At 40.3% G+C, this 15,964-nt stretch overlaps 1 protein-coding gene across 1 annotated transcript in view; it reads right to left on the reverse strand.

The window, feature by feature from the left end:
* The window catches only part of LOC125455510 (cytosolic carboxypeptidase 2-like), a 213,777-nt gene that overhangs the window by 187,237 nt on the left and 10,576 nt on the right, over window positions 1-15,964 (reverse strand). Inside the window, exons 2-5 of the mRNA XM_059649433.1 lie at window positions 12,866-12,920; window positions 11,583-11,753; window positions 5,985-6,161; window positions 1,852-1,959 (exon numbers count right to left, since the gene is read on the reverse strand). Of these exons, the coding sequence (XP_059505416.1) occupies window positions 1,852-1,959; window positions 5,985-6,161; window positions 11,583-11,753; window positions 12,866-12,920 (511 nt within the window). The remainder of the gene's footprint in view (window positions 1-1,851; window positions 1,960-5,984; window positions 6,162-11,582; window positions 11,754-12,865; window positions 12,921-15,964) is intronic.

Raw genomic sequence — 15,964 nt, forward strand, 5'->3', positions numbered from 1 at the left:
TCCACAAACATTCTGACCAATTTCACAGAGAAAACCACAAATAACAATTGGATCTTTTATTAACATTTGCAAGGGGGAACTAGCCATTGTCACCAGGGATGCCAGTATCACCTGGGGAAATATGATGCTAGGTCTCTTTCAGGTGTGGGCCAGAGCCTCATGCAGTTTAACAAAAAATGGATGAGACCAGATCCAACATTGCCCATTGGCACAGCATTTGCTAGGAATATAGATTCATCTTTAGCGTAATACTGTCATACAACATGGAAACAGGCCCTTTGGCCAGACTCATTCATGCTAACCAGGTTTCCTAAACTGAACTAGTCAGCGAGTTAACAAAGTGTGGAGCTGGATGAACACAGCAGACCAAGAAGCATCTTAGGAGCACCAAAGCTGACGTTTTGGCCCTAGACTCTTCATTAGAAAAGGTTACCTTTTGGCCCATAGCCATCTAAACCTTTCCTATGCATGCAGCTATTCAAATGTCTATTAAATTTTGTAGTTGTACCTGTTGTTTTACTTATTCCTTTGTGGAATGTGGGCATCACTGGTTGACCAGCATTTATTGCCCTGTTTCTGTCACTTCTTCTGGTAGCTTGTCCATACACATTTCACCCTTTCTATGTAAAAGTTGCTCCTCAGGTCCCTTTCAAATCTTTCCCCTCTCGCCTTAACCTATGTCCTGTAGAATCATCAAGTCAGAGATGCACAGCACAGCAATATAAACTTCGGTCCCGCTCGTCCATGCCAAACAAATATCCTAAATTTAGAGATAATGGGAACTGCAGATGCTGCAGAATCCAAAAAGTGTGAAGCTGGATGAACACAGCAGGCCAAGCAGCATCTCAGGAGCACAAGAGCTGACGTTTCGGGCCTAGACCCTTCATCAGAGATCATCATCTCTGATGAAGGGTCTGGGCCCGAAATGTCAGCTCTTGTGTTCCTGAGATGCTGCTTGGCCTGCTGTGTTCATCCAGCTTCACACTTTATTATCCTAAATTTAGCTAGTCCCACTTGTCAGCATTTATCCATAGCCCTATAAACCCTTCCTTTCCATATACCCATCCAGATACCTTTTAAATGTTATAATTGTAACAGCCTCCACCACTTCCTCTAGCAGCTCATTCCATACACACACCAACCCCTGCATGAGAAAGTTGACCTTTAGGCCCCTTTTAAAGCTTTCCCCTCTCACCTTAAACCTATGCCTTCTAGTTTTGGACTCCACCACCCTGGGGAAAAGACCTGGTCTATTTACCTGATCCATGTCACTCATGATTTTATAAACCTCTATAAGGTCACCCCCAGCCTCCGAATCTTAAGGGAATACAGCTTCAGCTTATTTTGCCTCTCCCTAGAGCTCAAACCCTCCAATCCGAGCAATATCCTTGTAAATCTTTAGTTTTGGACTACCCCACCATGGGAAAACTTATCCAAAATTTCTTGGGAAATAGCAGATCAACGATGGGCATAACCTCAAATGTAGAATTCTGAATTTCAAATCCTTATACCGTGCTGAATTTGACAGTTTCACCATTGTCGAACAATTCAGTATAAAAATAGCTCATTCGATGCATCTTGGTTGGCAGAACTGTCTAGTTTGTCCCAATCCCTTTCTCTCGCCCCAAAATGCTACAAATATTTTACTCTCAAATATTCATTCAAATGGCTTTTGAAAACTACTATTGGATCTACTTCCGCCAGCTTTTACAGACACCAAACAATAACTGCATTTGAACAGTTAAGAAACTAAAGGCAGCTCTTTACAAATAATGCAGAGAAATCTTGCTTCACTGCTTTCTTTTTAAAATCTCTATTTTATGCAGACTGCAGAGCACATTTCAAATTTACCTTTAGTGGTACTATAAACCAGTTCACCCTCTTCTGGGTTTATATAGATTGGTGCTTGCTCCAATCCTGTTGCTCTATACAAAGGTTCTGGGCCTATTGAAACACCCACTGTAAAAAGAGAGAACAGTTGAGAATTGTCTCAAAACCCAGCATTGTATTCTATACAAGAAATATGGGACATAGAGAAAGGTTATGGCAGAGAAAAAAGAAATTCAATCTATCATGTCTATGCTGGTCAAAAGTAAAAACTAGGCAGCCACTCTCCACTTTCCAGCACTTGGCTCATAGCTAAGTAGGTTACTTCAGGTATGGATACAAGTACCTTTAAATGAGGTCAGGGTTCTGCCATGAGATATAGAACACAATTAGAAAATAAAGAGACCTTAAACATCCAGCTACTTCCCAATCTACTCCCACAAACTATTAATTTACAGGAATTCAGAACAAGAGATTTTAGTCCTCAATATCAAACATCAAACAGTAATGCAATGTCTACATAAAATATCATGGACAAAAATTATCTCCAGTGTATACACTCATGAATCATGATTTTGTAATAGCCTCTGTAAGTTACACCAATAGTTTTTTTGGAAGATTAAGCTGTTGAGCTTTTTATACCAAGATAACAAAGTGTAGAGCTGGATGAACACAGCAGGCCAAGCAGCATCTCAGGAGCACAAAAGCTGACGTTTCGGGCCTAGACCCTTCATCAGAGATTCATTCAGACTGATGAAGGGTCAGCCCGAAACGTCAGCTTTTGCGCTCCTGAGATGCTGCTTGGCCTGCTGTGTTCATCCAGCTCCACACTTTGTTATTTTGGATTCTCCAGCATCTGCAGTTCCCATTATCACTGAGCTTTTTATACCTATATGTTATGACTAATCTGGTTCCTGGAGAATCCCCTATGATCTGTGTGTCCTTGTTTGCTATGATCTGCCTGTACTGTTCGCAAAACCTCTCACTGTACTTAGATACACTTAACTACAATAAATCAAGTCAACTTTTCAATTGTCAACTTCTGAGTCATTCTCCAATTTAGATTTTGTAGAATCCCTACAGTGTGGGGGCTTGGCCCAACCCATCCACACCAATCCTTGGACCATCCCACCCAGACCCAACCCCTACTCTACACTACACATCCCTGAACACTATGGACAAATTAGCATGGTCAATCCACCTAGCCTTCACACCTTTGGACTGGAGGAAACCCATGCAGACATGGGGAGAATGTGCAAACTCCACACAGACAGTTGCCTGAGGGTGGGTTTGAACCCGAGTCCCTGGTGCTGAGAGGCAGCAGTGCTAACCACTGAGCCATCATGCTGTCCCAAATGTTTCTGTTGCATTCCCTATATCTTTCACTACAGTAAGTACACTTCTCTCCTGACAATCATCCATGTAATAATAACCCTTCAAACTTATTAACAGAATACATCAGCTGATTCTTTGTCTTATGTGAAATATTCACTACATAATTTATTTCTTTTAGATTCTTTTTGATTTGATAAAGCCAATGAATCTTGCTTTTAATGGTTCTTGAGAGCGATACTAGCTGCTTGTCATCAGCAATGCTTAACTTTGGCCTTCTCTATCTGCTTTCATTTTCATGTTGATGGAGAATTCTTCTAATTCTTTTTGGCCATCTTAGACGCTTTCACCAGTTTCTCTCAGAAGCCTACAGCATAGGCTAAAAGTGTACTTTCCAAGCCCTGGTTTATCAATGTTTCTTTAATCAGTTTAAATGGACTTCTCACTTCATATCCACATAGTGGCTCAAAAAGGCTGAATCTCATGAACTCATTAGGGGCATCCCTAATGGTAAACAGTGACAAAGAAATTCCTTTATCCCCATTCATTAGGACATTCTTAGTAAGAATCTTAATTGTGTTCTTCAAAATTTGATTACATCTTTCCAATGCACCTCGAGATTGTCCGTGATAAGAATTAGGTACACCATTTTATTTCCAAGCTTGTCATAAGTTGTATTGAATATTTGTAATACTAAATTTGATCATTGAATCCAATTATATTTCTTTGGATGATCGCTATCTTGCAAAATATTGAACTTTTCTTTACATTCACATTTCTGTAGGATCTTTTTCCTGAAGGCACAGTCTCAGGAAAACTTACGGAAACATCCATAATCATTAAAAGACAATGGTTGCAATTTCTGATTTGTGTGGGGTCCTACACAATCTACTAAGGCCCTGATAACCAGTTCTTCAAAAGCTGGTTACCCTGAGGATATGTATAGATTAAATTAATAGTTGGGGTATCCCCATTACTTGAAATATATGTTAAATAGTCTGGAAAAATTGACTACATCTTTATGTAATTGTGTTAATAAATTTTCCTTTCATCTTCCTTACTCATATTCACTTCATACCTTGACGGACCTGTCTTTGGAGTTTTGTGAGCTATTCATAAAACGTTATGATACTCAGATAGAATTCTGACCACTGCCCATTTAAGGTACTATACATTTCTTCACTAGTAATTTGACTTCCAAGTAGTAAATACTCAGGTTTTTTTTTAAAGTCAATTTCAGATAGGCTGCTTGATAGAACTCTTTCAATTTTGGACCTATTTGTTGCATTTTTATTGAAGACAGTGGCTTGAACGTTAATCTGATTCTCTTTACTTTGATTCCTTTTATTTATTTGATCAATATTTGAATCTGATAACTGAATTTCTAAAAATCTTTCTGTTTCAGACTCTTCTTCTTGCAGTCTATATCTATTGGCTTGAGATCTAGTCATGACACCATCAGAAAACAATCTGAGATGTTTCTCCTGCTGTATCTCAAGGTCTTTTGCAATGTTGTTCCACCACTTCTTGAACTTGTTAGTTCACTTCCCAAAGTAAAATTAATTCCCACAATAGGAATTTTATTTCACCACTCCCACTACAATTTTGTTATTTACAAGGTCACACCTTTAATCCGGCTCTGAATATGAGATTGATTTGTAATCTCCATGTATACCTCCAATTAATATTTTCTCCTTGATTAACTACTGTAGAAGCGTAGTATCATCCGCCAGCATCAGTGACACTTGCTCCACTGTCTCTCAACATCTTTATTGGTTTACCTCGGCTACAAGTCTGATAGACCTGCTTGTCTGGATGGGTGCAGTTCCAACAACACCCAAGAATGTCGATACTATCCAGGACAAAGCAGCCCACTTGATTGGCACTACACCCACAAGCATTCATTCCCTCCACCACCGACGCTCAGTAGCAGCAGTGTGTACCATCTACAAGATGCACTGCAGAAATTCACCAAAGATCCTCAGACTGAACCTTCCAAACCCATGACCACTTCCATCTCAAAGGGTAGCAGGTACATGGGAACACCATCCCCTGCAAGTTCCTCTCCAAGCCACTCACCATCCTGGCTTGGAATATATTGCTGTTCCTTCACTGACACTGGGTCAGAATCCTGGAATTCCCTCCCTAAGGGCATTGTGGGTCTATCTATAGCACATGGGCTGCAGCGGTTCAAGAAGGCAGCTCACCCAAACCTTCTCAAGGGGCAACTAGGGATGGGTAAGAAATATTGTTCCAGCCAGCGATACCCACATCCCACAAGTAAATAGAAAAAAACACCCTGATATGGAAGTTTCACAAATTAAACTTCTAACCTGAGATAACTACTTTCCCTGAATTGTTCCATGCCCTTTTTTTCAGGAGGAAAGCTATGTTTGTTTCCAACACCAGTCAGGTCATTGGATCCATAGAATCTTAGAATTCCTAGGTGTCCACTGAACTTTCCTAAAACTTTCAATCTCTGAGTTTTCTAACCAGAAGTCATTCCTTGATTACCCAGAACGGAAAGCAAGGCAATGGCCTACAATGTTTAACTTCATTAGCAAGGTCCAAACAATCTTCCATTAACACTCCAGGGATCCCTGATCACTGACGCATACTGAATGAGGTAGTTCTGGAAAGACTGTCTCATTTAGTTGCTTCATTTTTCCAAACCCTTCAGAAAATATTCAACTCTCTGTACTACTATTCTAAAATCCAAACACTAAAAATCATATATATGCATGTGCATGTGTGAGGAGAAAGAAAAACCTTACATCATGATATCCATTGTCCAACATGCTCCCTGATCCATAGCCAGAACTCACCAATGTGCTTGATACGTTCTTTGATGACTTCACACTCCTGTGGCCAACAGGGTAATTGATGTTTGGCTGAAAGGCCATACAGGTCCCAAGGCTCACACAAACGATGGACAAGCTCTCCAAAACTATCCTCAATCACAATCTGAGTTGTACGGGGTAAAACAGGCTTTTGTTGACACCCTAAAATAGGGAAGAAGGGAGAGAGGAGTGATAGAAGATTCTTTTTTGTCTTAGCATAATTAAAACAAAAGTTGTTTCAGTAAAGGAAATCACACCAGAAGAGGATAGAGATAAAACAGTGTGGAGCTAGAGAACACAGCAGGCCAGGCAGTATCAGAGGAGCAGGAAAGTTGACATCTCGGGTCAGGACCCTCTCTGACTCTGCATCAGCAGTTCTTACCATCCTAAAAGAGGATAGGGCAAGATTGTATTCAGCACAATCCCCTTGCATATTGTCACGAGTAAAACATGGTCTTGTAATTCCACAATCACATCACTCCATCCATTTCCTGGTAGCCAATGGCCTCAAAATAAACACTTACAATCATCATTATGAGCCACTAACAAAAACAGAAATTGCTAGCGAAATTTAGCAGGTCTGGCATTATCTGTGGAAAGAGGAACTCTGAAAGATGATCACAGACCTGCTGAGTTTCTCCAGCAAATTCTACTTTTGTTTCAGATCTCGAGTATCTGCAGTTCTTTGTTTCATTATACTGTCACTCCACTTGTGTTTGCAACATGGAAGGCAGTTCCTTTTGCCACCCACACAGCCATTCAACAGAAAGTCAGATTTAAACCCACAAACTACTCCTTAATTCATGCACTTTCTATATTCCAGTAAAAACTCTGACCATTTCTCTTTTAAATGAGTTCATCTGAATTACATCATACTTAATGGCAAATGGTACACTTCTTGCTGTCTCAGAAAAGCAGCCAAAATAATCAAAGAGCCTCCCCACCCCAGTTCTAATTTCTTCTAACCTCTTGCCTTGGGCAGAAGATACAAAAGCTTAAACACAAGCACAAACAGATTCATTAACAGCTTCTTCCTCGCTGTTATTAGACTTCTGATTGGAATTTTCATATTTTAAATTTAATGTTGATCTAGTTCTTTGTGCACTTTCTCTGCAGCCGTAACATTGTAATCTCTGCTCTGTTCTACTACCCTAATGTACTTTGTACAGAATGATCTCCCTGTACTGTATGCAAAACAAAGCTTTTCACCTAACATAGGTACATGTGACAATAATAAGTCAAATCAAAAACTGAGCTGACTTTTCATTCTTTTCTGCTAGCAAGTGCTTTGTGGAAATTTTCTTCCTTATTCAGGCTTCCTTTTCATGCCAAGTGTTGAACCATGGCATGCACCATGGACAAGGAGTGTCACAGCTAAGCATGACTCTGTCCTCCCCTGATATCCACACTCACCTACTTCCAACCATTGGGGCTGGGAATGGCAGGAGCCTCCTTGAACAAGCTTCTTGAGGAAGGAAAAGAATTGGGGTTAAGGTAATGCAGGGAAACAGTTGTAAACTCACTTAACGTTGTCACTTTATTTATTTTGTAATTGGCTCTAGATCATTTTGATCAGAGCAAGAATGAGAATAAGCAGATTCTGCATAGTTCTTCCTGCTGGTGTATTGAAGAGAGCACTGTCATGCAAAGGGTTAAATATGATACTAGAATAGTCATTAGGATTTAAGATGCGATAACAACCAAAACTACTGGGAAATGGATTAGACTAGAATTCGCATGGAAAGCCCTGTTTTGTAAGTAGTTAGAAGGCAATATTCAATTAATGGTAATATGGTATCTATAATGTCTTTCACTCCAATCCTGAATACAACCAGACCACAATCCAACAATCAATCGAATACAACAATCAGTTAGTGAGGCTGCACTTGGAGTATTGCGTTCAGTTTTGGTCACCTTGCTTTAGGAAGGATGCTATCAAAGTGGAAAGAGTGCAGAAGGAAATATAAAAGGATGTTGCTCAGACTCAAGGGACTGAGTTATAGGTTGGACCAGACATTTTTCTTTGGAGCATAGGAGACTGAGGGGGTGGGATCTTTTAGAAGTGTATAAGATCATGAGACGCATGGATAAGGCGAATTCACTCAGTCTTTGTCCCAGGTTTGGGGTATCATGGACTAGAAGGCATCCGTTTAAGGGAAGAGGGGAAAGGGAGTAACCTGAGGGGCAACATTTTTTAAACGGGGGGGGTTGCATATGGAATGGGTAGCTAGTAGAAGTGGTTGAGGTGGATACATTAACAGCATTTAAAAGACATTTGTACAAATACCTGGTTAGGAAAGGTTTAGAAGGATATTGGCTAAGTGCAGGGAAATGGAGTTAGTGTGGATGGACATTTTGGTCGGCATGGACCTGTTTGGGCTGAAGGATCTGTCTCTATGCTGTAGGATTCTATGACTCTAAAAGTGGTGATTACAAAAGCACTAGGCAGTCATTAGATCGAGGCATATTGGAGTGGCTGGTTAGCCGGTCCTATACATCTCTGTGAAGTTGTTCTTCAGTGTCATGGAAATGATAAAAAGTGGTCAGCAGATGGTGAGTTTTACGTGGTTAACTCATGAAGAGTTCTTGCTATATTATATGCAATACCCAGAATAAAGGGTTCCACATTTAAGACACAGAAGAGGAGGAATTTATTTTCTCAGGGATGTTGTGAATCTATGGAATCCTTTATTGCAGAGAGCTGTTGAGGCTTAGTCATTAAGTATATTAAAGGCTGAGATAGACAGATTTTTAATCAGAAAGGGAACTAAGGTTATGGGGAAAAGGCAGGGAAGTGGAGTTGAAGGCTATCAGATCAGCCATGACCTCACTGAATGGTGAAGCAGGCTCAATGGATGAACGGCCTACTTCTGCTCTTATGTCTTATGGTCTCACTGTGTTTATTCTGAGTTCTAATTCCCTTCAAACCTAAGTGTGAACTATATTAGGTGGAGGGGTTGTCCATCTGAAATTGTGCAGGGGCACTTTGTTTTGCCTTCTTTGTCATTCAACTAGGTCATGACTAACCTTCAACATCAACACCATCTTCCAATATTACACCTTCATGAAGTGTGAACATCACTGACAGGGGCAGCATTTGCTGCCAATCCCTAATTATCTGAGAACGGAATGTCTTACTAAGATATTTCAGGGACAGTCAAGAGCTAATTTAGTTGGGGGGGGGCAGCGGTGGGCAGTGGCCTCGTGGTATTATTGCTGGGCTGTTAATCCCAGACAGCCAAATAATGTTTGGGGGATAAAAACAAATTTGCTGGAAAAGCTCAGCAGGTCTGGCAGCATCTGTGAAGGAGAAAACAGAATTAACGTTTCAGGTCCAGTGACCCTTCCTCAGAACTGATGGTGGCTGGGAAAACTTCAGTTTATAAGCAGAAAATAGGGAAGTGGGTGGGGTAGGGAGTAAACGATAGGATAGAGCCCAAAGACTTACTAAGCTACATGTTTGAAAAAGTGACAATCAATGGTAGTTTCACATATCCACAGTAAGTAGGCCATTCAGCCCCTCAAACCTGCACCACCATTGAATGAGACAACGGCTGACCTGTAGTCTAACTCCATATATGTGCTTTGGAGAAAGTGTTGTTCCATGAAGGAGGGGGAAGATCTGAGGGCAGAAATGTGGGGAATGGGTCAGATTCACCTGAGGGTCCTGAGGGTTGGGGAGGGGAGGCGGGTGGATTTCTTGGTTGAGGATAAAGGAAGACACGTTGGAAACTCCCCAGTGGAGTATTGGAACAGGAAGATGCAGCATCAAAAATATACTGAGTATCAGAGATCAATCAACGGGGACATGAGTAGGACTAGCATAAAGAATGTTCACATGCCTCAGAAGGAGCCATGCATGACTTGGATCCATGCAGGTACCCATAGCCATTCTTTTGACTTGAAGAAAGTAAGCCTCAGCCAGGGACAGGGAGAGTGGTGGTGGATGGAGACTGTTCAGGCTTCCTTTCAAGGATGAAGCAGCCGGCCTTCAGATCATTGGCGGCACGGTGGCTCAGTGGTAAACACTGTAGCCTCACAATGCCAGGGACCTGGATTTAATTCCAGCCTAGGGCAACTGTCTGTGTGGAGTTTGCACATTCTCCCCGTGTCTGCGTGGGTTTTCTCCGGGTGCTCCGGTTTCGTCCCACAGTCCAAAGACGTGCAGGCTAGGTGGATTGGCCGTGCTAAATTGCCCATAGTGTTCAGGGGTGTGTGGGTCTGGTTGGGCCGCTGCAAGGGGCGGTGTGGACTTGTTGGGCCGAAGGGCCTGTTTCCACACTGCAGGGAATCTAATCTAATCTAACCTAATCTAAATCATCCTGACAGTGGGATGTACATACAGAGGGATTGTATGTCCATGGGTAAAGAGGAGGTAGTTAACCCTGCGAAACTGGACATTGCAGAGCCAACATAAAGGAGCAGAAGAATGAAATTTGTAAATGGGAAGAGAATGTACGAAGAGAATTAACAGAGCGAAGATAGGAAGAAAACGGTTCAGTGGGCAGGATCAGCTCAGTGGGCAGGAATATGTTGAAATAATCGGCTTGCCAAGCTGTCCTATGTGTGTACAGTCCATCATCCTGTACAATCAGATTATTTTCACTGTTTTGTTTTTCACAATACCAGACTTGTTATTGAGATTGATCTCTTGCTGCTTCCTCAACAAACTGTTTTAGAAAACCATTTCATGTCCATCTCAGGAAACTTTCCTCCACAGCATTCTTATTGATTAGATTTACCAGGTCTATATGTAGATTGAAGTCCTCATGATTATTGTAATACCCTTGCTACAAGGACATTTAATTTCTTGACTTATACAATAACATACAAAATCACTACTGTTTGGTCGTTTTGTGGTCACAATTGTTGCTACTCCTTGCTGATTTTCTAGCTCCAAACTAATTTTTTTATCCTACTATTCTAACCTAAGATCCTTTCTCCCTGTTGTAATGATTTCACCCTTTATAAAAAATAATCACCAATCCTTTGTTTCAATTTTTGTCTATCCTTCATAAATATCAAATACCCTCAAACAATTTCCAGCCTTGGCCACATTACACCCACATCTCTGTAATGGCAATGAGATCAGGCCTGCTTATTTCATTTTTGTCAATAATTCATCGAATGTAGTGGAAATACTTTCAGACAGAGTGCCTTACATTATAGCATTTTATTCTTTTCACAACCTCTCGCCTTATCTTGGCTTTACTTTCTAATTACCAACTGATCTCCAATGGTGATGAGTCTGAGGATGTACCATGTTATTAAGGTAGGTATGGTATCAATCTTACCATAAGTATCATAACAAGCAAAATAGTACAGAAAATAAGTGTGAAAGAGAAATTTTCATAAGGAAACTGTTATAACAAATAAGTGTGAAAAGGCAAGTAAGAAGGACATTTGATAAGGGGAATGTTACAGAGATACTTAATAAATATATTTTTCCATAAATATTCAGCAATGGGGTGAAGAGTCAGTATTCCCAGTAAGGAGACTCAGGAGAAATGCACAGAAAGAAACATATTGGAAAAGATTTAAATTGAAATAAATTCAACAATATTTATAAAACAGCTGTCCTACATTCAGAGTTTTTGGCAGTTAGTGGGCTAACTCTTTCATCACATTCTTCATCTGATTCCTGCAGGTATTCTTCAATTTCATCTTCATAATAATTTCCCGTTGAGGGCAGAAAGAAATGGTTCTTGCGCTTCACTTTAACTCCCATGTCTCTTCGATGGGCCTTCTGTTGAACTTAAGATATCACAAGCAACAAATAATTCTGTGAGCATCTACTACATTTGCCAAGATAGATTTTTAGGCCCTGTCAAATAATTCTCTTTGGGTGAGGTCACAGTCGTATGGACTAGACATGGTCACTGGAAGGAATGGGTTTGATTACCTAAACACTTTTCTCTTATTCCAAGTACCACCATAACAAACATCAACACGAAAAGCATTCTAACATAGTCTTTCTCTATATTTCAAGTGCTTCACAACACCAAACATCAGACCCCATCCAAAGAGGTATCAAATATTATTTAAGAGACTGCTGGACATGTATATGGTCACAGAAATTTGAGGGTGCATACATGAGGATCAATGGTCGGCACAACATTGTGGGCTGAAGGGCCTGTTCTGTGCTGTACTGTTCTATGTTCTATGTTCTAAATATCCCTGATGTAAAACACATAGAAATCCCATGCGCCCCCACCGCCACCCACCACCCACCACCCCCCCCCCCCCCTGCTTAAATACATGGAATATCCTGTTTCTAAGTATTGTTATTACTGAATGCACAAGAGTGTTCAGTGTTAGGCAATGATAGCTCATGGGTACTATCTATATTTGTGTGCAGATTATAACAGTCTAGGTCTAGGTGACAGCCTAGTGCTTTTACTGCTAGATTAGTAGTCCAAAGACCCAAGTACTCTTCTGGAGTCAGGTCAAATCCTACCATGGCAGATGATGTAACTTGAATTCAATAGAAATCTGGAATTAGGAGTCTAATGAAAACCATGAAACTGTGTCCATTGTTGTTAGAAACCCATGGGATACACTTATGTCATTTGGGGAAGGAAACTGCTGTCTGTTACAGGCCTAGCCTCCATGTAATTCTAAAACCACTGCAAAGGTCTCTTAACCGCCCTCTGGGCAATGAATGCTGAGTTAGCAGCGATGCCCATCTCCTGTGAAAGAAATTTTTAGAAATTATTGACTATAGAATATGAAGGAAATGAAATGATGTTAGTCTGTTCATATACACAGTCAGAGATAAACATTACAATTTTTTAAAGGCTAGAACTACCTTTCGTTCACTGAATGGTTTTACTAAAGACACAGATTTTAAGACACATGCAACTAACCTCTGAGGAGTTCTGGAAAATGTTTCTTCATATATTGGATATATATATCTTCAGCCTATCAAGAGAGAAACAACATGACTTTTTACAACATGTATGGCCAATATTTGTGTTTATCAAGGTGAAAGAGTAGGAACAAGAAACTGGAATCAAACTCAGTAAAGGCATTCAAAAGTCTGGTACACCTCAGCCCCATCAATCAATACAAGGTAAGTACAGCAAGGTCTAGTACAGAGTAAATTTCCCTCTTTACATCGAACCTAACACTGCCAGGTCAGATGCAGTTCAGTTTTAGATACAGAGTAAAGCTGGCTTTATGATGTGTATTTTATATCCATCAAAGTTATGCAGAGATGATACACAATCTTCTATATTCTATTCAGTGCTTTAACATATCTGTTCCATGTTTCTGACAGCTAGCTATGGTTTGCTCACTTTTCTCAGTGACCACACAAAACTTAGTTAATCAAACAGACACATAGAACAATTAAAGACCACAATAAAAACTGTTGAATCAACTAATCCCAGGCAGGGTATAGCATGGGCTAGGTACAGAGTAAAGTGAGCTACACGAGTTAGAAACAAAGTATAGCCCCATCTACACTGTCACCATCAAACACTCCAAGAACAGATCTAGCACAGGTTATATACAAAGTAAAGCTCCCTTAACATTGTCCACATCGCAAACACTCCCTGGGCAGGTACTGTGCAGGATGAGTTGCAGAGTAACTCTCTCTCTCTAGATCATCCACATCAAATACTCCCTGTTACAGGGGACAATACAATGCCTATGCCTTATTCCTCACCATTTGGTGAATGGAGTGTCAAACTATAACAGTTTGACAGCTTACATTTCCCACACAAGCATTTATTATGTGCAATTACTAATTAAAATTAGACCAAAAATTATTACTGAATAGTTGCAACAATGCAATTCTTTAGTAAGTACATGGTATATGGTGAAGCCAAGGAAACCATTTTCTTGCCCCATGAAATCCTTACAGAGGGAGGACAAAAAACAAGCATCACAGTGAAGCAACACAGAGAATGCTGAAGAAACTCAGCATCTATAGAGAGAAAAGCAGAGTCAAGATTTTGAGTCTGGTTTGACATTTCTTCAGTGCTGGGTTTCTACAACATTCTGTGTTTGTCTCAGGTTTCCAAAATCCGCAATATTTTGCCTTTGTGTAAGCATTGCACAGAAATGTACAAACCATGTTTCTGGAGTGGCAGTTGTGTTGCCACTCAATGGAAGTCTTTTTCCCTTCCTCAATTTTTAATAAATAATTAATGTTTGAAAACAACTTTAAGTAAATATGCAATGAATATTAATTGCAGCAATGTCCAAGAAGTTTATTTTTATTCTCTGATACATCAATAGCAACTTGGAGAGTTGGGTCATCATCCTTCGTCCATGTTCATGCAGCTCAAGAAGAAAAATTCTTCAATTATGCCGAATGCAAGATTTATCGTTTCTAAGACAATTTCAGGCGAATTCCTAATTTGGCTATGATGCAAAATATCTCATGCATAGCCAAATAAATGTAGTTGTCATTTTCAACAGCTCAGTTAGATTACCCTTCAATCTTCAAATCTAAGAGAATACAACTTGTCTGAATTAAACTTTTTAACAGCCCAGAATGATCTCATTGATTGGAATCCCTTCCTCAGACTTTTGTGAGTCTCACTGTCAAAAACTGAACATTATACTTTAGACGGTGCATATCCAAGGTTCTGTACAGCTACAGTATCTCCTTTAATATCTACCCACCTTGAGATAACACAATACTTGCAAAGTAAATGGTAAAAACAAGGTAAAGTCATTAGAGCTCCACTGGACCATAGGCTGGTCTGTCATTACAGAAAGGTGACTGGTGCTGGTTTAATCTAATGGTCACAGTGCCTCAGGCGAGGGGACAGATTGAGAAGGAGAGTTCTTCATGGTAATCTGAGTAGATTAGTAAGGTTGGATCACATGGGATCCAGGGAGAGCTAGCCAATTGGATACAAAATTAGCTTGATGGTAGAAGACAAAGGGAGGTGGTAGACGGCTGTTATTCAAACCGGAGGCCAAAGATGTGTGCTACAAGGGTTGGTTCTGGGTCCATTGTTGTCTGTCATGTATATCAACAATTTGGATGAAAATATAGAAGGTATGGTTAATAAATTTGCAGATTACACCAAAATTGATGGTATAGTGGACTGTGAAGAAGGTTATCAAACAGCACCTGATCAGATTGGCTGATAGAGTGAAAAGTGGCAGAGGGTGTTTAATTTAGATAAATGCAAGGTGTTGCATTTTGGTAAGACAAACCAAGGCAGGACTTACACAGTTAATGGTAGGGCCTGGAGAGTGTTGGACAGAGGGACCTAGGGATGAAGGGTCATGGTTCCTTGAATGTGGCTTTGCAGATAGACAAGGCAGTGAAGAAAACTTTTGGCATTCTTATCCTCATTAGAAGTCAGGGCACTGACTATAGAAATTGGGACATCATATTTTGACATCATTGGCGAGGCCACTTTTTGAATACTGTGTACAATTCTGTTTGCCCTGCTGTAGGAATGATGTGTTAAACTGGAAAGGATACAGAAAAAAACTTACAAGAATGTTGCAGGGGCTGTTGGGGTTTGAGTCATAGGGTGGATACACTGGGACTTTTGTCCCTGGAGCATCAGAGACTGACAGATGAGCTCAAAGAGATTTATAAAATCATGGAAGGCATAGATAAGGCGAATAGTCAAAGTGTTTTTCTAAGGGTAGGTGGGCCCAAAGCTAGAGGGCATAGGTTTAAGATGAGAGGAGAAAGATTTAAATGGGACCTGAGGGGCAATCTTTTCACACTGAGGGTGGTGCATGTATGGAAAAAGCTGCCAGCAGATGTAGTAGAGGTGAGTATAATTACATTTAAAAGAAATTTGGATAGGTTTAGATGGTTATGGGTCAAAAGCAGGAAAATGTGACTAGTTTAGTTTTAGGATACCTAGATGGCATGGATGAGTCGGACCAAAAAGTCTGTTTCCATGCTGTATGACTTTATGACTCTGTGGCTAGGCTTATATCCTCTGGAGTTTAGAAGACTCAGAGGTGACTAAATTGAAACA

This window comes from Stegostoma tigrinum, chromosome 10 (genome assembly GCF_030684315.1).
Source record: "Stegostoma tigrinum isolate sSteTig4 chromosome 10, sSteTig4.hap1, whole genome shotgun sequence".
Classification (NCBI taxonomy): Eukaryota; Metazoa; Chordata; class Chondrichthyes; order Orectolobiformes; family Stegostomatidae; genus Stegostoma; species Stegostoma tigrinum.